At 41.5% G+C, this 25142-nt stretch overlaps 1 protein-coding gene across 1 annotated transcript in view; it reads right to left on the reverse strand.

Annotated features, from left to right (window-relative positions):
- Window positions 1-987: 987 nt before the first annotated feature.
- LOC110173262 (metabotropic glutamate receptor 6-like) overlaps window positions 988-25142 on the reverse strand; it is a 57818-nt gene continuing 33663 nt past the window's right edge. The window contains exons 9-12 of the mRNA XM_055165644.1: window positions 20693-20815; window positions 15535-15799; window positions 3023-3258; window positions 988-1164 (exon numbers count right to left, since the gene is read on the reverse strand). Of these exons, the coding sequence (XP_055021619.1) occupies window positions 988-1164; window positions 3023-3258; window positions 15535-15799; window positions 20693-20815 (801 nt within the window). The remainder of the gene's footprint in view (window positions 1165-3022; window positions 3259-15534; window positions 15800-20692; window positions 20816-25142) is intronic.

Consider the following 25142-nt stretch of genomic DNA (forward strand, 5'->3'; position numbering starts at 1 on the left):
ACAGGAAAATACCGCCCTGTAATCCATTTATTTCAACAAAGTAACTGTAATCCAATTACCACTCACTGAAAAAGTAACTGTAACTGAATATAGTTACTCATAATTTGTACTCTGATTACATAACTCCGGTACATGTAATCTGTTACTCCCCAACACTGTCTATATCTATATCTATGTTATTATATTGATGTGTAAAATGTAAAAAGATATTACAGAGAATATATGATTTATTGCTTCTTCTATGCAAACACCATATAAAGATAATACTCATGAACAAGTAGCTCCAGTGGTGCAATCGATCAGCGTGCGGTACTTATAAGACAGTAACCTGCAGAGTGATGCTGAGGTTGTGAGTTTGAACCTCACCTGGAGCAAGACTTAAAAATGAAAAAATAACACTCAAAGGTATGAAAGCAAACTTTATTAAAAAAAAAAAAAAAAACAGTAAAAATAAGAGGCAAAAATCTTTAAAAAAAAATAAAAAATCCACATCTAAAGGGCTGATCGAGTACTCCCTGAACTTTGTCTCTGAGTACCCGCTTGACTACGAGGAAAATAAATTACTTTTTAATCAAATAACTATGAATTTCATCTTTTTAATCTACAAATCAATCCAACTACCCCCCGGATAAATGCTTGGGTAGTCCCAGGGTTCGTCCTCTGTGTCTTTTTTAAAATTTATTTTATTTTTATGTTGTTTACCTTTTTTATTTATTGGTATTTTTGCTCTTATTTGAAATGACTGATTTTACTGTTTTTTACTGTGGACTAGTGGAGTTAAATAGAGGTTTATTTTATATTCCCATTGTATTATTATTATTTTTTTATCTGTATCATGCAGCACTTTATGAAATGTGCTATATAAATAAAATGGATTGGATTAGGGGTCACTTTGTAAACCGTTTTATGAAATGTGCCATGTAAATAAAGTGGACTGGATTGGATTACAGGTCCCCGTACCTCTGGTTGGGAAAACGCTGTAATACATTATAGAGTCGTTACCATGAGAACGATGCTGTAGCTGAGGCAACAGATGATGGACAGGTCGGACATGTCGCACTTGAGTATCCCGCGGGCGAGGTCAGGGTTCGGGGGGCGGAGCTCGTCGTAGTCGATGATGGTGTGAGGAGGGACCACGGCGAACCACACGAACACGCTCACCACCTGGACGTGCACAACAGGTTCATTTATTAGACAAAACTGTTCCAAATGTGAAAAAATCTAGTTCAGGGAAAGACTCTCCTTGCTTATATGAATGTAGTGTGTGTTTGTGTGTTTGTGAGTGACCGGTAGTGGTTGAAAGTTGAATAAATAATGCGAGAATATCCTATAAGGTCAGAGGTTTTTTCATATATGACATTTTTGACAGCTCACCAGCAGTTTTTTTTTTTTTTTTTAATCACAGGGTTTTTATTCCAGTCATGTTTAAAAATTACTTGAGCAATAAAACATAAATCATTGCAAAAAAAAAAATATAAAATAAAAATCCCTTGTTCTTAATTTTTAATCATTGTAAAAAAAGAAAAACAAATCATCGACACTTATAGAGGCAATAGAAAATCATGCAATGCCTCAACAGGACGACAAACCAGGACGAAGGAGCCTTTATACTGTCACCAGTGTTGGGAGTGTTACTTTTAAAATGTATTCCCCTACAGATTACAGATTACATACCACAAAATGTAGTTTGTAACGTAATCCATTAAATTACTTAAAGTGAGTAACGTAATCTGAATACTTTGGATTACTTAATTTGCTGTAGAGAAGCAAAGACGAGGAAATCTTCACCTAAGAAGTTTTGTCTGATAAAAAAAAAAGAAAAGTCCAGATTTTACTGAACCAGATTAAAAATATTATTGACAGAAGACGAGGAGACACGGTCCACGCTGCATGATTTAGTCCTGTTAAATCCTGTTTGAGACCTGGTTTAGACCTGGTTTAGTCCTGGTTTAGTCCTGGTTTAGACCTGGTTTAGACCTGGTTTAGACCTGGTTTAGTCCTGGTTTAGACCTGGTTTAGTCCTGGTTTAGACCTGGTTTAGACCTAGTTTAGACCTGGTTTTAGACCTGGTTTTAGACCTGGTTTTAGACCTGGTTTAGTCCTGGTTTAGACCTGGTTTAGACCTAGTTTAGACCTGGTTTAGTCCTGGTTTAGTCCTGGTTTAGACCTGGTTAAAACAAACCCACAGGTAAAGTATTAATGCAAATGTACCAGTGCTGTTTAGTCCTGGTTTAGTCCTGGTTTAGACCTGGTTTTAGACTTGGTTTAGACCTGGTTTTAGACCTGTTTTAGTCCTGGTTTAGACATGGTTTAGACCTGTTTTAGTCCTGTTTTAGACCTGGTTTAGACCTGGTTTTAGACCTGGTTTAGTCCTGGTTTAGTCCTGGTTTAAACCTGGTTTAGTCCTGGTTTAGACCTGGTTTTAGACCTGTTTTAGTCCTGGTTTAGACCTCATTTTAGACCTGTTTTAGTCCTGGTTTAGACATGGTTTAGACCTAGTTTAGACCTGGTTTAGACCTGGTTTAGTCCTGGTTTAGTGTCCGGCAATGAGTGGAATTACCGAAGAAAAAGAAAAAAAAAAAGGGATACAACCCAAAATGTGAAAACAGGAAAATAACGCCGTGTAATCCATTTATTTCAAACAAGTAACTGTAATCCAATTACCACTCACTGAAACAGTAACTGTAACTGAATACAGTTACTCATAATTTGTACTCTGATTACGTCACTCTGGTACATGTAATCTGTTACTCCCCAACACTGACTGCCACACACTTGGAATACTGTCCCAAAGAAGTCAAACTGTAGATGGCGCTCTCGTCCTGTCTTCACCGGTAGGAAGACAGCACCAAAACCTTTGTAAAGTACCTGACCAGACAAATTCTGTTATTTTGTCAAACAGAAAACAGACTTGAGACACATTCACTACAATCATTTGGATAATTTCAGCCCTGGAATTCATGAAAAATACATGAAAAATCAATAAATGAATAAATAAATGTTCAGCCACTTCATCTCTCACCTGCACAGATATGAGTATGAAGGTGATGACGAGCTGGGAGGTGGGGCTGATGAATTTGGGCGGGGTCACGGATCTCTTGCCCTGTTCGAAGATGCGGTAGATGCGGTTGGTTTTGGTCAACATGGCGGAGTAGGTGATGGCCATTCCCAAACCGAGGAAGAGCCGTCGGAACGCACACATCACCACACCGGGCTCCGCGATCATGAAGAACGTGATCAGGTAAATCAAAAAGATCCCTGCAATCGGAGAATAATAATAATCATAACAAAAATAGCATAGACAAATACATATATACACCGGTCAAAAGTTTTAGACACTCCAGTTTTTCCAGTTATTTTTTGCAAATGAAGTCGTGTAAGTCCAGTGAAGAGCTTGAAATGGTACAAAGGTAAGAACTGAACAGCCAGAGGTTAAAAAAATAAAAAAGATAAAGAATAATTAAACACAAGTCCAAGCTCTAACAAAACTACCTCAGTAAAAAAGAACAAGATGATGAAGCTTGAAAACAGGGAGTGTCCAGCACAGTTGGGTCCGGTCAAGTGGTAATGGAGGGAAACGGGCAGATTTTTGACATTCAAATAGACTAGAGGGACTATTGAAATAAGTAAAGTATCAGAATGTAGGAAAGATTTAACACTCCAACAGGGTAAAGTTAAACCTGTGATATCATGCAACTTCTACTTGCTTGTACAGTTTTCCCTCCATTACTTTTCCCTCCGTTACCATGACCTTTCTTAATAAAAAATCTCATGACTCAAAATGTAAGAGGTTTTTCAATCTAATCTTGTACCATATGGTAGAAAACTATATGAAGCAAATATTCAAACCAGTTTGTTAAGGATATGTAAGTGAGAACCACTAGTTATCACTGTTTGTATTTATTGCCCAAAAAGTGCTGCATATTTCATTCCCTCCGTTACCGACATGAGTTTTTACATTTTTTGTCAACAACTTGAAAGAATATCACAGGTTTAACTTTACCCTGTTGGAGTGTTAACTCTTTCCTACATTCTGATACTTTACTTATTTCAATAGTTCCTCTAGTTTCTGAATAAGAGACATTTGAATGTAAAAAATCTGCCCCTGTTTCCCTCCATTACCACTTGACCAGATCCATATATATCCTGTAACACTGAATGGAGATGGGGTCAGTTACTATGATTAATGTTCAGACCATTGCTGTGATATGACAAGTTCAAGGCTTAGTCAAAAATACAAATGATCAGCTGCAACAAAATACCCGATAATCAATTGGGGAAAAATAACTCTTGCCCCATCTGGGAGTATGACATAATCACCGTCCAAGTATTTAATCACTACTACCGAAGCTCACGTCAAAACAAAACGAAACAAAACAGCATGGATAAAAAATGACTGTTCACAACTATCAGTAACTGTATCTCTCATAATACTCATTCCTCACAGGGAGAACAAGCACAGACCACATCTTTTTAAACACAGAACATATTAGGCAAAAATATAGCTGTATGTTTACACCTCAAACCAACAAAAAAAAGAGTAAAAAAAAGACTATTTAGAGTATTTAGATCCATTTTAAAGGTGCATTGTGTAACTTTTTGGTTGGGTGTCGGTCATCTTCTTGTTTCTATGGATATGTCTTTGCTCTAAACAGCTCTAACTTACATTTATTCAATTACGGGTGGTTTTACTCCTCTAAAATACCTAGAAAAATTGGGATTCTGACTGTGAGCGGAGTCGCCTCTCCACAGATCTGACCTGTAACTTGGTCTGGTTTGGTCTCCATGAAGATAGAAAGGTTTAATTCCATACGGTGAAACATTCCAGACAAAGCAATAACATCTCTTGCGATTGATTTTAAAATCTTAATATTACTATCAACAATTATCAGTTATCAGTGTTGTGGAGTAACAGATTACATGTACCGGAGTTATGTAATCAGAGTACAAATTATGAGTAATTGTATTCAGTTACAGTTACTGTTTCAGTGAGTGGTAATTGGATTACAGTTACTTTGTTGAAATAAATGGATTACATGGAGGTATTTTCCTGTTTTCACATATTGGGCTATATCCCTTTTTTTTTTCTCGGTAATTCCAATCATTGCCGGACACTAAACCAGGTCCAAACCAAGTCTACATCAAGTCTAAACCAGGACTAAACCAGGACTAAACCAGGATTAAACCAGGATTAAAATCAGGTCTAAACCAGGACTAAACCAGGTCTAAACCAAGACTAAACCAGGATTAAACCAGGATTAAAATCAGGTCTAAACCAGAACTAAACCAGGTCTAAAACAGGATTTAACAGGACTAAATCATGCTACGTGGACGTGTTCCCTCCTCTTCTATCAATAATATTTTTAATTTGGTTCAGTAAAATCTGGGCTTTTTATTTTCTTTTGGCAGACAAAATTTCTTATGTGAAGATATCCGAGTCTTTGCTTCTCTACAGCAAATCAAGTAATCCAAAGTATTCAGATTACGTTACTCACTTTAAGTAATTTATTGGATTCTGTTACAAACTACATTTTGGTGTATGTAATCTGTAATCTGTAGGGGAATACATTTTAAAAGTAAACTTCCCAACACTGTCGGTTATCAGTCGCAGAGGCAAGATAAAAAAAATCAGACACTCCCAAATCCACTCAGAAAAATCAAGAGTTTAACCCATAAGCTTCTTACTGAGAGTCAGGGCTAACCACTCTGCCACAGTACAAACCATAGACTATATAGCGGGTTAGAGATGTCCATTTATATTTATAGTGTGTGGTACAAACTCTGACCAGTCTGGCGCCACCTAGTGCCTCCGCTCAATTTCATTTCTCTCCAGCGACTAGGTCAGGAATCAGAATACACTAGACCAGGCATGTTCAAACTACAGCCTGTGGGCCAAATGTGGGCCTCAGACACATTTTTCTTGGCCCTCAGGATTCCAGGTGAATTGGTAAATGGTCACATTTTTCTATAGCGCTTTTCCACCTTCAAGGCACTGAAAGCACTTTACAACAAGGAACCACTCACCCATTCACACACACATTCACACACACATTCACATAATAAAGCGATTATTTAATACTTAGTGTGTGGTTTTAAGGATCTTAACGTGAATAAAGAGGCGGCAGTAGCTCAGCTGGTAGAGCATTTGCCCACTGATCTGAAGGTTGGTGGTTTGAATCCAGTTCTCGACATAAAAAAAACATCACAGGTTGAGCGGTCAGATCCACTGACCCACAGGTTGGCTGGTGTGATTCCAGCTCCCACAGATGAATGCTGTCATTGTGTCCTTGGGCAAGACACTTAACCCACCTTGCCCACAGTGTCTGTGTACACTGAGTGCCTTGAAGGTGGAAAAGTGCTATAGAATGTGTGAGTGAATGGGTGAGTGGTTCCTTGTTGTAAAGTGCTTTGAGTGCCTTGAAGGTGGAAAAGCACTATAGAAAAATGTGACCATTTACCATTTAAAGACGGATGGATCATTCTAACGTGTTAAACATGCACATATTTCAATTATTCACTGTATTGAGCCCCAGTCTATGGCCCTCGATCTGCCCTCTGCTTTGTCTGTTTAAATATGTGGCCCTTGATTAAAAAAGTTTGGACACCCCTGCGCTAGACGGTTCACAAAAACCCCGGAAGTGCAAATTCGAGCACCAGACAATCAGCGAGGAGCCATACATTCTGTGTTGGCAAAGATTCCCGAGACCAAGGATTTAAACCCAGAAAGAGAAAGAGAATGTTTGGTGAATTTTATCAAGAGGAAAGACGTTATTTACCTTCTTCCTACGGGATTTGGGAAAAGCTTAATATACCAGTTACCCTTGTTAACGACACATTACAAACGTCACGACCAAATAGCAGCGATTGATTAAATGAAAAAAAGTACCCGCCTACCATAGAGTGAATGAATAATGCTGCGAGTTTCTACGAAGTGAAACCAGCTGATGAATCAGACTAACAAACTCCTGCCTTTCTGAATGATGACAGTTGCATGTTAATGTGTATCGTCTTTAAAGAACATGGACCATATTGAACCAGGCCTCAGAATGTGTTTTACATCTAAAATTTAATAAAAGAGTCACAGCAGAAGGTCAGAGCATCCGTCTCTGTCTGTCTGTGTGTCTCTGAGTTTGTGTTCATGTGTGTGTGTGGAGTTTGTATGGTTTTCTGTGATTATTCCTCCCATTTCAGCATTATGCATGTTGCTGAGCAGGAGAACACTGGAAATCACAAAATGATTACAGGACAAAAGGGAGATGATAAAGTGGCGGTATACTGATGACATTTCAGAAGACTATATCATTTCAACAGCATCTATTGTTTTATTTAGTGGCATTTAGTTACAAGGCCAGTCAGATGCGCACGCTTTGAAAAAACTTTACAAAGACGAGTGGATCTGGAGCTGTGTCCCGTCTCCCTGATTTCAAAGGCTCTGATTGACAGGTGGATTAACTAATTAGAGAGGTGCATGCTCTATTTGTGTCTAAAACAAACATGGCTGCTTACAAATTTAAAAATCTACATACAGGACTGAGAAACTGTGCAGATTTAATCCAAATAAACAATCTAAGAACCAAACTATTATTTATATCAGGTAAAAGAAGTTATATATTTTCAGTGTTGGGAGTGTTACTTTTAAAATGTATTCCCCTACAGATTACAGATTACATACCCCAAAATGTAGTTTGTAACGGAATCCATTAAATTACTTAAAGTGAGTAACGTAATCTGAATACTTTGAATTACTTGACGCAGTATGTGCAGTTAAGATTCACCCCCGACAGTGTCACCACTCTGATTTCTATTCTTGCAAAATACAATTTATAACATTTTGAAAATCTATTGATATATGCAGATATTTGTTTGCTTTTCAAAATTCTTCACGGTGCTGCTCCTCCTCTGAAGGGGTTCGTTTCACCGAGCTCTGAAAAACATCTCGAGTAACACGCTCATCCTCCAGAGAGAGAGTGCACAGTCACCAAATGTAACAGTGTGCTCACCAAATCCTGTTTTTTTTTTCTCTGTTGCTGTGAGTCATTGGAAGAATTTGCCAACAGAGAAACAGAGATTCTATCCTCCACAGGTTTTCAAATGTTTGCAAGTCAAACATTGACAAAGAAGTGGCTGACCTTTAATAAAAGTCTGTACACATTAGAGATGAGTGTGATTTGAATGATCAGTAGAAAGTAGAACGTGTGTGTGTCTGTGTGTGCAAACTGGTTCAAGTCCTATCTAGAAGACAGGAAGTATTTTGTTGAAATTGGAAAATGTGTCTCAGATGACATGGCCCTGACCTGTGGGGTGCCTCAGGGGTCAATCCTGGACCCCCTGTTGTTCAATCTCTACATGCTGCCATTAGGCCAGTTAATAAGCAGCAATAACGTGTCCTACCACAATTATGCAGATGACACTCAGATCTACGTCTCTCTGGCAGCAGGAGACTATGGACCAGTGGACTCACTTTGTCACTGCATCCAACAGATCAGTGTGTGGATGCAAAACAACTTTCTCCAGCTAAACTCTGACAAGACTGAAGTCATAGTGTTTGGTCCACAAAAACAAAGGGACAGTGTCAGCAGTCACCTCCAGTCTCTCTCTCTAAAACCTTCAAATCAGGCAAGAAATCTCGGGGTAATAATGGACTCAGACTTGAACTTTAACAGCCACATCAAATCAATAACATCTGCAGCCTTTTACCATCTAAAAAACATAGCAAAAATCAAAGGTTTACTGTCTAAAGCAGACTTGGAGAAACTTATCCATGCATTTGTCTCCAGTAGGTTAGACTACTGTAATGGTCTGCTCACTGGTCTCTCCAAACGAGCTGTGAGACGCTGCAGAACATCCAGAACATCCAGAATGCTGCAGCTCGGGTCCTTACTCGAACTAGGAAGTACGAGCACATAAGTCCTGTGCTCAGGTCTCTGCACTGGCTTCCTGTGCCTCAGAGAATAGACTTTAAAACAGCTCTGCTTGTGTACAAGTGTCTCCATGGCCGAGCACCAAAGTACATCTGTGACATGTTAGTGTCATATGAACCATCTCGCACTCTGAGGAGCTCAGGGACCGACCTCCTGCTGGTGCCCAGAGTCACGACTAAACAAGGGGAGTCAGCGTTTCAGGTTCAAAACCTGGAACAGTCTGAACATGTGAGACAGGCCTCTTCTGTGACGCTGTTTAAATCCATACTCAAAACATTTCTGTTTAACTGTGCATATAACTGAAAGGTTTTCATTCCGCACTCTTCTCTCCAATTTATGTCTCTCTTTTTAATTAATTTTAATCTTCATGATTATTTATGTTTTGATTTGTTTTTATTATGATTTTAATGTATTTCTTATTCTGTAAAGCACTTTGAATTACTTTGTGTACGAATTGTGCTATACAAATAAACTTGCCTTGCCTTGCCTTGCCTTGCCTTGCCTGACAAGACTGAAGTCATAGTATTTGGTCCACAGAAACAAAGGGACAGTGTCAGCAGTCACCTCCAGTCTCTCTCTAAAACCTTCAAATCAGACAAGAAATCTAGGGGTAATAATGGACTCAGACTTGAACTTTAACAGCCACATCAAATCAATAACATCTGCAGCCTTTTACCATCTAGAAAACATAGCAAAAATCAAAGGTTTACTGTCTAAAGCAGACTTGGAGAAACTTATCCATGCGTTTGTCTCCAGTAGGTTAGATACTGTAATGTTCTGCTCACTGGTCTCTCCAAACGAGCTGTGAGACCCTGCAGAACATCCAGAACGCTGCAGCTCAGGTCCTGACTCGAACTAGGAAGTACGAGCACATAAGTCCTGGTCTCAGGTCTCTACACTGGCTCCTGTGGCTCAGAGACTTTAAAGCAGCTCTGCTTGTACAAGTCTCTCCATGGCCGAGCACCAAAGTCCATCTGTGACATGTTAGTGTCATATGAACCATCTCGCACTCTGAGGAGCTCAGGGACCGGCCTCCTGCTGGTGCCCAGAGTCACGACTAAACAAGGGGAATCAGAGTTTCAGGTTCATGCAGCTAAAACCTGGAACAGTCTGAACATGTGAGACAGACTCTTCTGTGATGCTTCTTTGAAATCCAGACTCAAAATATTTCTGTTTGTGCATATAACTGAGAGGTTTTCATTCTGCACTCTTCTCTCTAATTTATGTCTCTCTTTATGATTATTTATGTTTTGATTTGTTTTTATTATGATTTGAATGTATTTCTTATTCTGTAAAGCACTTTGAATTACTTTGTGTACGAATTGTGCTATACAAATAAACTTGCCTTGCCTTGGCAAACGTTGGGCCTTGATACAGGATGGAAGAGGCTAAGAGCATGTGGTTGTGTTTGGTTGATGTTTTTTTTAGAATAGTATTTCAACACTGTAACCCTAAGTAATATCAGCTTTAATTTATGTTTGATCAATTTGTCTTTATACGTTGATTCTCTGCTTTTAGTATTTCCACCAACCTGCTCAGGGACGATAGGTGCAAATGAGCATCTCTGCTGTAACCTGTCACCAGCATCTTTCCTATGACTTCTGTCTTGGTTAATGTGTTCTTGTGCACTGTCCTTGTACAAATAAAAACATACTATATCATATAAACACTTATAATTAAATCATAAGTGAGTTCTCTTACAGTTATTTTCTAATCCAAGGTTTATTTGGTTTGTACAGTTTAGTGAAATGTGCGCTGAAACTTCTCTGTACTTTTCTGTAACTTTTCTGGTGGGGGGTTATGTTATTGCTTTGTCTGGAATGTTTCACAGTATGGCATTAAATCTTTTATCTTCATGGAAACCAAACCGGACCAAGTTACGGGTCAGATCTGCGGAGAGGCAACCCCGCTCACAGTCAGAATGTCTGTTTTTCTCAGTATGTTTGAGCCATAAAACTACAAAATTAAATAAATGTATAGTAAATGCTTTTTAATGTCATACTGTGGAACATTCTGAGCAGAGCAAGGCCAAGCAGGTGATGGACTCTCCACCAGAAAAGTTACACAATGCACCTTTAAATCCAGGTGGCAGGGATGGGCAAACTACGGCCCTACGGCCCTTTAAACCTTTTAATCCGGCCTGCCGAACTTGAATAATAAATAATAATAATAAATAATAAACCTTGTTAATGTTTTATTTTTCCTGCATTTCCGGCATTTCCCAGTAGACGGCGCACTATATATACATTGAGGTGCGGCGTCTTCTGTTGGCCGCAATGCTTTATGGGAAAGTATTGACAGGAGTCATTTTCAGGCGGTGTATTCGGACCATGAATGAGGTACAAGTGTTCAAGACATAAGACTACACTAATTCTCCTTAAAGTATGTTCAAATTAAACTCAGTGCTACACTGTATTGTCCTTTGAAATATGATGAATAGTGTAAATGCATTACAACAATTTTGTGTTAAGTTGTCTTAAATATCAAGCTCAGTTTCCTGACATATAATTCAGTCAGAGAGGAGTGGCCACCTGTGATTTATGCCAATGGAGGAGCTGTAGAGCCAGTGCGAAGCACCCCCAGGTTCCAAAATGGCCGCCTATTGAAAATGATGTGCTGAGCTCAGTGGCGCATGATCCCAAACTATCCTAGCATGGCTAGTTACTTCCGGTGGCTGTGGGCCGACCGAGCATGCGCAGTAGTGCTCTTTTCTCCCACGGGCACACGCGAATGCACGCGACCACATGCACGGAGCGCGGGCTCGTGTATCACGTGATCGTTTTGACCAATCAGAGCGAGAGGAGCTAGAGCGGCGCAGGAGCTAACGAATATAGTGTTTTTTTAAGACAACTGAAGGATTTTGAGCGAGAAAAAGTTTATGATCTAAAAATAGGTAAAAATCGCCAACAAATCCGATATTTTTGAAAGCTGTAGATGACCTGTCAGACGAACACGAGCAGTTTGTGATTACATTGCCTCTATGAGAAAAATCTTGTCTCGGCCCATGAGATTTTTTCTGCTGAAGTTCCAGTGAGTGACACTACGTCAACTGAAGGCAGCTACAAGCAGCAATACTGTATCCAGTTATTTAGTGCCCGGTGACCTTATGCAGCCATTCAAATTGACCCACAGAATTTGAGCAAATTACAATAAATAAACCGTACTGCTGTTTTATCTTCCTTGCATTTCCGGCGTTTCCCGGTAGATGGCGCACTATATATATACGTCTTCTGTTGGCCGCAATGCTTTATGGGAAAGTATTGACAGGAAATCATTTCAGGCGGTGTATTCGGACCATGAATGAGGTAGAAGTGTTCAAGACATAAGGCTGCACTGTTTCCACTTAAACTCTGTGTAAATCAAAATCATAATATTCATATTTCCTATATTAGAAAATCCTTAAAGGTTTGGTTAGACTGCGCATTATATATAGCACGGTGTATGTGATGTCTGGGACACATGTTTGCCTTTGGTGTGTAGTGTGGCAGACTTCATTTCGCTTTCCATGAGTTCTGGAACTTACATGTCTGTAAGTTAGCAGCACGTCCTACATGAGAGTAATACGACTGCAACGGAGCCGGGCTCTGAACGTCTTCTGTCCGGCCCTTCAGTCAATTTTAGAACCCTATGTGGCCCCCGAGCCAAAAAGTTTGCCCAACCCTGGTGTAGAATCTTAACTTTTCTGGTGGAGAGTCCATCATCTGCTTGTGTCAATGGAAATGTTATTGCATTGCTTAGAACAGGGGTGGGCAAACCTTTTTGTCTCGCAGGCCACATTAGGGTCCTAAAATTTGACTGAAGGGCCGGACATGACAGGTTAAGAGCACGATTTCATTACATTCATATAAATGTAGGACTTGCACTACACACTGTATCTTCCTCGCGAAAGATACAAAGCACATAAACATGTACAGACCTGATCCACTGCACACCACAGAATGCGTATCACGAGCTAAAAATTTTCAACGCTGATTGATTAACAGCTCAAGAACAGCGCTCACACCACACAGTCACACGCAGTAAAACCAAACTATGTGACATTGTATGAATAGATAACCTGAACAAACAGCATATTTGTTTCCCATGTGCTTGACTTTTACCAACCTAAAAGGGAAGCAGTGCAGCCTTATATCTTGAACACCACTATTTCACTCATGGTCTGAATAACTCCTGTAAGAACACTTTCCCATAAAGCATTGCGGCCAACATAATACGCCGCACCTCAATGTATATATAGTGCGCCATCTACTGGAAAACACCAGAAATGCAGGAAAATAAAACATCAACAAGGTTTATTATTGCAGTTTGGCGAGCCGGATTAAAAGGTTTAAAGGGCTGCATATGGCCCCTGGGCTGTAGTTTGCCCACCCCTGGCTTAGAATGTCCACAATAGAGGCTTTGCACCGTCACGTGACCCCTATAGCAACGGTACCTACGCCGCCATGACACCGGGCACACTATGTCATTGACTTCAGCAGCATCAGAGAAACATGGGCAGGTTTTGTTGTGTATTTGGTTGTTCTAGACGCTCTGAAAGAGATAAGATGAATTGTTTCTTCACTGTTCCTCTGGAAATGACTCATCAGGAGCTCAAACAAGGGAATTATGGAAAAAAAGACGCGGATTATAGCAGCAAAAACAAACCACAAACAGATTTCCAATGGTACCATCAAGACACCCGAAGTTTCATCAAGGTATTTGCTATTTAAATTGTTTCATAGTTTATTTAATGAAAGAAGCACATGACTGAACTAAAATTTCATTAATTTATCCAGGAAAACCCGCACTAGTTTACGATTCAACGAACCCACACTGGGCTCCTGTGATCAACATGGAGCACGAGTCGAAGAGTCTGTGAGCCGAACCTCGAAAGAATCGGCCATGAAAAGATCCTCGTGAACGTTAGAAAGATCCACTCACAAAAAGTGATTAATTCTAGAAGACATAGTTGTGGATAAGCAAGACAATAAGAAAACATGGGTCCTACGATGAGTGACATGTTTATATGTGCGCTGGAAGATACAGTTTCTACTGCCACTCACACTGCAAATGTTTTCTTTTTCATTTTAGTTCAATAAATGTGCTTCTCTCATTAAATAAACTATGAAACAATTTAAAGAGCAAATACCTTGATGAAAGTGACATGAGTGTGTCTTGATGGTACCACAGGAAATCTCTTCGTGGTTTATGTTCTCTAAACATAAATCCCGTTTTTTTTGTTTTTGTTTTTATAATTCCCTTGTTTGAGCTCCTGATGAGTAATTTCCAGAGGAACAGTGAAGAAACGAATTGTTTTATCCCGTTCAGAGCGTCTAAACCAGGGGTGCTCACACTTTTTCATCATGTGAGCTACTTACAAAATGACCAAGTCAAAATGATCTACCTAATACAAAGCCAAGCAAACTGCACTGAAACACTCTGTGCCCCTTTTTTGGACCCTCCCCCACAGTTTGAGAACCCCTTCTTTAAGAGAACTTCCTCTGGCACTTTACACAAAACTGTGAAAAAAGTGAAGGAAGATTTTTAAACCTGTTTTTTAAAGTTCCAAACTGGAGTTGGCATTCTTTTCTGGTTTTGCAGTGATATTTACCAGCCTCTGCACATTTACCAAACCAAACGCACATCGTGACAAACACAGATGCATTTGTGCACTTTTGTTAGACAAACTTCAGCCAAATGTGGCAGTAGGTCTGTTCTGTAGATCCGCACTATGCTGTAGACCTGCTTTGTGCCAACACTGGAACACAAATTTAGACTGGTTTTTGCTTCACGTTTGGTCTTGTTCTTCTAATCAGCCGCACTGTGGGAGGGGCTTGTGTTCGCTGTACGCAGGAAGGAGCGAGAGCGTGAAAAGGCGAGGGGCGGCGTGCTGACGTGAGGCAGATGGACAGGTAGGATGTTTAGGAAGTTGAACCTGCCCTGTGATGCACGCTGGTACACGAGGACACACGCTGTCGCAGACGAGCCGTGCATAGGGAGCGTGTGTGTTTTGTGATGTGTCGTAGAGTCTCCGCGGGTTTCAAATGAGCGCACAGGCTGCAGAGAGACGCCCCACACGCTCCTGCACCCGCTACAAGTTTATTACCAACAGCAGCGGCCGTAATGAAATATGATTGCACTTGTTGAGTGTCAGACCTTGAGTCCGAGACGAGTACTAAGACATGGCGATCTACCCACACGACATATTGAGCACCCCTGATCTGGAACAACCAAATACACAACAAAACCTGCCCATGTTTCTCTGATGCTGCTGAAGTCAATGACATAGTGTTGCCCGGTGTCATGGCGGCGTAGGTACCGTTGCTATAGGGGTCACGTGACGGTGCAAAGCCTCTATATGGCATTAAACTAATAATATCTTCACAAAGACAAGCAGGTGGCGCCATCGGGTCAAGTTACAGGTCAGATCTGTGGAGAGGCAAATCCGCTTACAGTAAGAATGCATATTTGTGAATGTATTTCTGAGCAAAAAAAAACACCTTTTAGAAAGAAACATTTAAAGTACACTCCTGGAACATTCCTGGCAAAGCATTAACATCTCCATGGAGACAAGCCGCTCGCGTACCTTCCCACCAGTAAAGTTACACAGTGCAGCTTTAAACGTTTGACTGACCGGTGAGCAGCACGTAGCTGAGCTCTCTCCCCGCCGCTCTGACGATGGGCGTGTCGTTGAAGCGGATGAAGGTGATCACCACGGCGACGGTCGCCAGGATGCCGAGCAGGGCCAGCGAGGCGGGCACCAGGGCCCAGGGCGAGTGCCACTCCAGCTTTATGATGGGGGTGGGTCTGCAGGCCGTGCGGTTGGGCAGCGGGCGCATGTGGGTGGGGCACGTCTCACAGGTGAACTCGTCCAACTGGTACTGGTATCCATCACACAGCTGACGGACAGACGGAGGGAGAGAGGGAGGGAGAGAGGGAAGAGGGAGAGAAGGAGAGAGAGAGGGAGAGTAGAGGGAGAGAGGGGGAAGAAGAGAGGGAACAGAGGATGGACAGGTAGGGGAGGGGGAGAGAGAAAAAGAGAGAGAGAGAGGAGAGGAGGAGAGACAGGAGTGAGAGAGAGAGGAGTAGAGGTTGGGAAAGGGAGAGAGAGAGGAAGAGGAGGGAGAGAGAGGGGGAAGAGGGAGATGAGTAGAGAAGGGGAAAGAAGGGAGGGAGAGAGAGAGGGGAAAGAGAGAGAAAGGAGGATGGAGAGGTAGGGGGAGAGAAAAAGAGAGAGGGAGGGAGAGAGGGGGGAAGAAGAGAGAGAGGGAGAGTAGAGGGAAAAAGAGAGAGAGGGAAGAAGAGAGGGAACAGAGGGATGGACAGGTAGGGGAGGGGGAGAGAGAAAAAGAGAGAGAGAGAGAGAGGAGAGAGACAGAGAGTGAGAGAGAGAGAGGAGTAGAGGTTGGGAAAGGGAGAGAGAGAGGGAGAGAGGGGGGAAGAGGGAGAGGAGTAGAGAAGGAAAGAAGGGAGGGAGAGAGAGAGGGGGGGAAAGAGAGAAAAGAGAGATGGAGAGGTAGGGGGGAGAGAAAAAGAGAGAGGGAGGGAGAGAGAGGGAAGAGGGAGAAGAGTAGATGTAGGGAAAGGGAGAGGGAGAAAAAGAGGGAGAGAGGAGGAGAGAGGGAAGAAGAGAGAGAGGAGGAAAGAGGGAGAAAGAAAGAAGGATGAACAGATAGGGGAGGGGGAGAGAGAGAAAAAGAGAGAGAGAGAGAGAGACAGAGAGAGAGAGAGAGAGAAGAAAGGAGGGACAGGGGTAAGAGGAGAGGGAGAAGGAAAGAGGGAGAGAGAAATGAGGATGGAGAGGTAGGGGGGAGAGAAAAAGAGAGAGAGAGAGAGAGAGGAGGGAGGAGGAGGAAGAGGGGGGAAGAAGGAGAGGAGTAGAGAAGGGGAAAGAAGGGAGAGAGAGGGGGGAGAGGAGAAGAGAGCGAGGGAAGGAGAGAGGGTGAGAAAGAGAGAGAGAAAGAGAGAGACAGACAGGGAGGGACAGAGAGAGAGGATGGAAGGAGAGAGGAGGAGGGGGGGAGAGGAGTAGAGGTAGGGAAAGGGGAGAGAGAGAGAGAAAGAGGGAGAGTGAGGGAGAGAGAGAGAGAAAGAGGGAGAGTGGGGGAGAGAGGGGAGGAAGAGAGTGGGAGGAGGAAAGAAGGAGAAAGAAAGGAGGATGGACAGAGAGAGGGAGGAGGAGGGAGAGGTAGGGGAAAGGGGGAGAGAGAGAGAGAGAGAGAGAAAGAGAGAGGGGAAGGGAAGAGAGGAGGAAAGAAGGAGAGAGAAAGGAGGATGGAGAGAGAGAGGAGGAGGGAGAGAGAGAAAGAGAGAGGGAGGGACAGAGAGAGAGGTGAAGAGAGGGAGAGAGGTAGGAAGAGGGAAAGACAAAGAGAGAGGGGGAGAGGAGAAGAGAGCGAGAGAAAGAGAGAGAGAGACAGGGAGGGAGGGACAGAGAGAGAGGATGGAAGGAGAGAGAGAGAGAGGAGGAGGGAGAGAAAGAGAGAGAGGTGAAGAGAGGGAGAGGTAGGAAGAGGAAGAGACAAAGAGAGAGGGAGGGAGGAAGGGAGGGGGAGAAAGAGAAGCCAGTAAGATACATTTTTGTGATTTTTGTGAGTTCGTAAACTTGCCGACTACAAACTCAACTCAGCCGGGGTTCAGACCAAACACAGAGCAGCAGCGTCTTTGAGAAGCCAAAACTGAACCACCCAAACGAACCAAAACAAACATGGCGGCGGCACGGAGGGACATACTTCAACCTATTTTAGTGGAAATACAAACAACGAAATATAAAAAAAAAATTTAAAAACACACGCAGAGGATGGAGGGTGTTTTGAGTATTAGTGTTAAGACGTTAAAGACGGGAACAAAAGTTTGATTTCTCTGGAAGCAGGCCTGTTCGTCATGACATTCTGCTTTCATCAAGAGATATTCCTGATAAATGTGACTCAGGGAAACTCAGTGGACTCAAATCAGCGCGTACACAGGACAGACCAGCAGTGTTGGGAAGGTGACTTTTAAAATGTATTCCCCTACAGATTACAGATTACACACCCCAAAATGTAGTTTGTAACGTAATCCATTAAATTACTTAAAGTGAGTAATGTAATCTGAATACTTTGGATTACTTGTTTTGCTTGTGGAGAAGCAAAGACGAGGATATTGTAACATAAGATGTTTAGTTCTGGTTTAGTCCTGGTTTTAGACCTGGTTTTAGACCTTGGTTTAGACCTGGTTTTAGACCTGTTTTAGACCTGGTTTTAGACCTGGTTTAGACCTGGTTTTAGACCTGGTTTAGACCTGGTTTTAGACCTTGTTTAGACCTGGTTTTAGACCTGGTTTAGACCTGGGTCCTGGTTTTAGACCTGGTTTAGACCTGGTTTTAGACCTTGTTTAGACCTGGTTTTAGACCTGTTTTAGACCTGGTTTTAGACCTTGTTTAGACCTGGTTTTAGACCTTATTTAGACCTGGTTTTAGACCTGTTTTAGACCTGGTTTTAGACCTTGTTTAGACCTGGTTTTAGACCTGGTTTTAGACCTGGCTTTAGACCTGGTTTAGACCTGGTTTTAGACCTGTTTTAGACCTGGTTTTAGACCTTGTTTAGACCTGGTTTTAGACCTGGTTTAGACCTGGTTTAGTCCTGGTTTTAGACCTTGTTTAGACCTGGTTTTAGACCGGTTTTAGACCTGGTTTTAAACCTGTTTTAGACCTGGTTTTAGACCTGGTTTAGACCTGGTTTTAGACCTGGTTTAGACCTGGTTTTAGACCTGGTTTAGTCCTGGTTTTAAACCTTGTTTAGACCTGGTTTTAGACCTTGTTTAGACCTGGTAATCCACTTATTTTAAAAAAAAGTAACTGTAATCCAATTACCACTCACTGAAACAGTAACTGTAACTGAATACAGTTACTCATAATTTGTACTCTGATTATGTAACTCCGGTACATGTAATCTGTTACTCCCCGACACTGTATACCAGTCTGGTCTTAGCAAAGTTCTTTTTTTTTTCCAGGTAGCAGAGTAAATCGGCTCTGACCGTTGAGCCGCTGCTGCCTGGTTTACAGATCTGTATGTCTAATCATATAATGCATTAGTATAGCATCAGATTTCTTTCAAAAATATCATTTATCACTAAAATGTACCACCAATAAAAGATATTGATGACTTTAATGGCTTCGTTCTTTTTGAGACATTTTATACGTGTAATGTAACCCTCCGTTTCCGCTCCTGTCTCACATGATGCATGGGCTTACTGCCACTCGCAATTTCCTTTTCATATTTTAAAATTACTTACAACTACACATAGTATTTATCTTGTGCAGAGTCACAGACAGATGTATTGTAAATTTTGCAGTGGATTGGGTTGCCTGTCTGCGTTTCTGTGAGGAGGTTGTGGGTTGAATTTCCGTATGGAGTAAGAAAGCTTTCAGAAATATTTGTGCGCATAGAATAGAAATCCGTGCGTATTTGGGAAATCCGTGCATATTTGGCTGTAGTTGTGCATAAAATAAATATTCGAATGAGTCCAGTCGTACATAAAATATATTGTGTGTATTTTATCCGTCAGAATACGAACTGAAAAGTTACGACGTCAAGAATTACAATCACGAAATGAGATGAACTGTCAAAAATATGTCATCACTTCACAGGCATTATTTATTGAGCGGAAGAAACATCGATCACGATCGAGACTGCGCATGCTTAAAGGTTGTATAGAGGATTTTTTAAGGGAAGACAAATACAGCAACACTCTTTTCAAATGTTGTGCATGCGTGACACCACCTTCCTCCTCCACAGCTCCATCAGTAGAAACATCTCCTCCTCCCGCCTCTTTACTCTAGAAATCACACTTGTTTACAGCCGGTGCGTGTTCAGAATTACTGTTGAAGTTTCCTGTCTAGAAATAATTCAGCGACCGATGCATCAGTTTTTAGACCCTCAATTTGCTTCATTCGCGCAATCATTGGAAGGAACCTCGAAGAATCACCTCAGTTTGTCTCTGCTCCTTTTCTCCTTCTTCTCTTCTTCTTTCAGCGACCTCAAAAACGGACTTTCTTTTGCGGCGAACTGGTCGTGGATTCTCGTCCGACATCGCAACAAACTTCGTGCGAACTGCGAGGAAGCGACAGTTTGAAAAAGTCTCTAAGAACCGCCGCATAAACCACATAATCCCAGCGCGCCGACGAGTCAGTTACACTAGAAACGTAGAGAGTTCGATTGACAACCTGACAGCCAATAGAAAATGAGGGAGCCTCGTTTTCTATTGGCTGATGTTTATCTGGCCTCAACACGTCCACAGTTGGTAGATTTTCTTTTTTTTTTTTTTTTTTTGGTCATCATAATTACAAGGCTGCTGCGTCTCTGTATCGGTATTTTAAACTTTCACTGACAATTTGAAACAAAAAAAAAATCCTCCATACAACCTTTAAACAACGCCTCTGATCTGCCGTCACTAACCAGATGTGAAAACTGGCTCCACAATTTACAGCCTCTGTATCGTAGACAAAACTGAGCTCTTCATGTGACAAATTTTGGAACATGAAAATTATGAATTTGACGAGTTTTGTATCTATGAATCTCTGCATTGGTTTTAAAATAAAATGTGAAATGTTTGGGGATCAAAAAAAAAAAAAAGGACAAACTGTCGCTGGATTTCTTGTTCCTTGGAAAATCCTCTATACAACCTTTAAATACACAGTTTAGAGGGCTTTTTCCATTAAAAAGATATAACATTTAGAATTGTTAATCGCTAAGAAAACTGTCTTAATTTTGCATCATTTTGAAACCCGTGCACAGTAGTTTATACATAGTTACCTCACAGTGCCAGCAGCAGGGCACCCCCTTCACCATCTTCTTCCTCTCTCCGGGCTGACAGGGGAAACTGCAGATGGACTCAGGCAGGGACTGGTCTCCTCCGGACCACTGCATCTCCTCCAACTGTCAGGAAAAACAGGAAAACACCACTTATAGCCATAACTTAAATACCACAGCACCATGGCAACGGTTATTACTGTATAGATACTGTATTAGCACGCAATTTAACATTTTGACCTCAAAGTTGATATGTCAGAAGCAAGAAAAATAGCTCCTGCATTGATTTAGTCATTTTAAAGGTGCACTATGTAACTTTTCGGTTTGGCGTTCAATGAATATGTCACTGCTCTGTTTTAAATGTTCCACAATATGACATTAGATTACCATACATTTATTGAGTTACAGGTGTTTTTAAAATACCTAGAAGAAAAGGCGTTCTGATTGTGAGTGGGCTTGCCTCTCCATAGATCTGACCTGTAACTTGGAGTGGTTTGCTCTCCATAATGATAGAAAGGTTTAATGCCATATTGTGAAACATTCCAGACAAAGAAATAATAACATCTCCATGGTGAAAGACATTAGACGGACCCTCCACCAGAAATATTACACAATGCACCTTTAGCTTATTGGTCCTTTTGATGCTCTTCTCCTACGATGCGAACTGTGAAATAAAGCCATCTGTCACTTTTTGAGATGTGTCACTTTCTCACTGAACAGTTCAATTGAGAGACATAGAGCAGATCTCAGGTGTATTCTATTATCCTTATTCATCAGTCAGTTTCACTTCCTGGAAATCATCAGACCGCGCAGCTTTAGGATTCGTTCGCTCAACAATAGGCAGGTACTTTTTTTATTTAACCAATCGCTGCAGTTTGATCTTGATGTATGTAATGCACCAAATCCCGTAGGAACAAGGGCAATGACGTCTTTCCCCTTGATAAAATTCACCAAACATTCTCTTTGTTCCGGCTTTAAATCCTCGATCTCGGGAATAGTTGCCAAGACAGAATGTCTGTCTTTGTCTGCATCCATCTCGACCGCGTTGTTTACTGTTGTGCTGTAATAAAAGGGACCCAGACAGGTGCTTGAGTTTGATGTCATGGCTTCACAGCTCTTCAACTCCCAGGTTTTTTGCAAACCGTCTAGTGCAGGGGTGCTCAATACGTCGATCGCGATCTACCAGTCAATCACCAAGGTCGTGTGGGTAGATCGCCGTGTCTTAGTACTTGTCTCAGACTCGATCGCGTTTGGACTCGGTCTTGTCTCTCACTCAAGGTCTGACACTCAACAAGTGCAATCATACTGTATTTCATTACAGCCGCTGCTGTTGGTAATAAACTTGTAGCGGGTGCAGGAGCGTGTGGGGCGTCTCAGTGCAGCCTGTGCGCTCATTTGAAACCCGCGGAGACTCTACGGCGCATCACAAACACACGCGCTCCCTATGCACGGCTCGTCTGCGACAGCGTGTGCCCTCGTGTACCAGCGTGCATCACAGGGCAGGTTCAACTTCCTAAACATCCTACCTGTCCATCTGCCTCACGTCAGCACGCCGCCCCTCGCCTTTTCACGCTCTCGCTCCTTCCTGCGTACAGCGAACACAAGCCCCTCCCACAGTGCGGCTGATTAGAAGAGCAAGACCAAACGTGAAGCAAAAACCAGTCTAAATTTGTGTTACAGTGTTGGCGCAAAGCAGGTCTACAGCATAGAGCAGATCTACAGAACAGACCTACTGCCACATTTGGCTGAAGTTTGCCTAATAAAAGTGCACAAATGCATCTGTGTTTGTCACGATGTGCGTTTGGTTTGGTAAACGTGCAGAGGCTGGTAAATATCACTGCAAAACCAGAAAAGAATGCAACTCCAGTTTGGAACTTTAAAAAACAGGTTTAAAAATCTTCCTTCACTTTTTTCACAGTTTTGTGTAAAGTGTCAGAGGAAGTTCTCTTAAAGAAGAGGTTCTCAAACTGTGGGTGAGGGTCCAAAAAAGGGGCACAGAGTGTTTCAGTGCAGTTTGCTTGGCTTTGTATTAGGTAGATCATTTTGACTTGGTCATTTTGTAAGTAGCTCGCATGCTGAAAAAGTGTGAGCACCCCTGGTCTAGTGTATTCTGATTCCTGACCTAGTCGGTGGAGAGAAACGAAAACTAGGTGGCGCCAGCCTGGGTAATATTCTACAAGTAATAATATATATATATATATATATATATATATATATCAAGGCAAGTTTATTTGTAAGCACAATTCGTACACAAAGTAATTCAAAGTGCTTTACAGAATAAGAAATACATTTAAATCATAATAAAACAAATCAAAAACATAAATAATCATGAAGATTAAAATTTTAAAAAGAGAGACATAAATTGGAGAGAAGAGTGCGGAATGAAAACCTTTCAGTTATATGTGCAGTTAACAGAATGTTTTGAGTCTGGATTAAACAGCGTCACAGAAGAGTCTGTCTCACATGTTCAGACTGTTCCAGTTTTAGCTGCATGAACCTGAAACGCTGACTCCCTTGTTTAGTCCTGACTTGGGCACCAGCAGGAGGCCGGTCCCTGAGGTTCAGAGTGCGAGATGTTCATATGACACTAACATGTCAGATGGACTTTGGTGCTTCGGCCATGGAGAGACTTGTACAAACAGAGACGCTTTAAAGTCTCTGAGGCACAGGAGCAGTGTAGAGACCTGAGCCAGGACTTATGCTATACTTCCTAGTTCGAGTAAGACCGAGCTGCAGCATTCTGGATGTCTGCAGCGTCTCACAGTCGTTTGGAGAGACCAGTGAGTAGTAAACCTACTTCTGGAAAGTTTCTCCAAGTTGATTTAGACAGATGATTGCTATGTTTTAGATGGTAAAAGGCTGCAGATGTTATTGATTTTATGTGACTGTTAAAGTTCAAGTCTGAGTCCATTAACCCCTAGATTTCTTGCCTGATTTGAAGGTTTAGAGGGAGAACTATACTGCTATGTGGACCAAACACTATATAGCTGGAGAAATATATATGCTTGACAGTATAGTATATATATATATATATATATATATATATATATATATATATATATATATATATATATATATATACAGACATGCTGGTGCTTCTGGACCGATCACAGCAAGGGATTCTGGGGTCAGGCAAAGTAGCGCCAGACAAAACTTTCCACTGGATAAAATTAGAAATCTGGTCTGACTTCCCATATAAACCTCCAACATAACACAGAGAGGTAACGATACTCAAATCTCTCAAAATACGATATTTATTAAGATATTTTATTTTGTGAAGGCAACACAATTGTGAATATGCTACTTTTACCTATTAAAATTCCTTGAAATGACTAGTACTGTCATAATCCAAAGAACTAAGATATAACTATTTCTTCTTGTAGTCTCAATTGAAAAAAAGCAAAGGATCATGGTCTATGTAGTTCCCTCTATTTTTTTAACTCATGTAAAGAGACTAGAGCCCGACCGATATATCGGCCTGGCCGATATTATCAGCCAATATGGGCACCTGGAGACATATTGGCTATCGGCCGATATGCTCGCTGATATGGGCCGATATTTCACGTGGGCATGTTATACGTCGTTATAAAGCTTAGACTCTCTACATTATGTTCATTTAATCCAATTTACAGACAGATAAATGTCCTAATATGTGGCTCCACATCAGTATTTATTTGCGGTGTAATTTGTCTGTGTCTGTGTCCGTACTGTCCCTGAACACACCACAGAGTCACGTCACTTCACTCGCGTGTGTTTGTTTACACCCGCAGCGGTGCGCAACACTGAGATTATATTCTTTTTACAGACAATCGGTTTGAGTCTCGATTAAGGACTTTTATTAGTGCAGACTTGTGATGTGAGGAGGAGCCTGTGTGAGCGGTGAGTGTTGGAAATACATCGACTTTGAAGCTAGTTTTGGTTATCTATTAGCGATTAGCTGCTGTAGCTCCTGCACATAAACAGATTGTTTTCTATTGGTCTATAGTAAAGTGACTATATTGGCCGTATATTTGTTACTGGACCAGCATTGATATGTAAATGAGCTGTGAATAGACGTGTGAATGATCCACATTTATGCATATAATTAATTACCATGGCGCGCACGTTTTTACGGCTAAAGGCTAATAGCGGTAGTTTCTTTTCTAGCTAGGAGTTATGGGTCGGTCGCGATCGAAGCGGCTCTTAGATCCGGCTCTTTGAAGTGAACGACGGGAGCATGCTTCTTATTGGGAGCCGTGTTTTTCTCACTTTTTCTCTTCAAGCCGCTTGTAGACCCGTAGTTTGACAGCAGCAGTGGCTGAAAACGAAACGTTCAGAAATCTGCGTGTGCATAGGATTAAAAAAAAAAAGTGCATATTTGGCTGCAGTTCAGCATAAAATTAATAAACCAGGACTAATCTTGGGCTCGAGTGAGGGAGAGACACTCAGTCCTGGTTCAGTTCTGGTTTAGTCC

The sequence above is a fragment of the Boleophthalmus pectinirostris genome, unplaced genomic scaffold, assembly GCF_026225935.1.
Source record: "Boleophthalmus pectinirostris isolate CB_2022bp ecotype Guang Dong unplaced genomic scaffold, ASM2622593v1 HiC_scaffold_8, whole genome shotgun sequence".
NCBI classification, from domain to species: domain Eukaryota; kingdom Metazoa; phylum Chordata; class Actinopteri; order Gobiiformes; family Gobiidae; genus Boleophthalmus; species Boleophthalmus pectinirostris.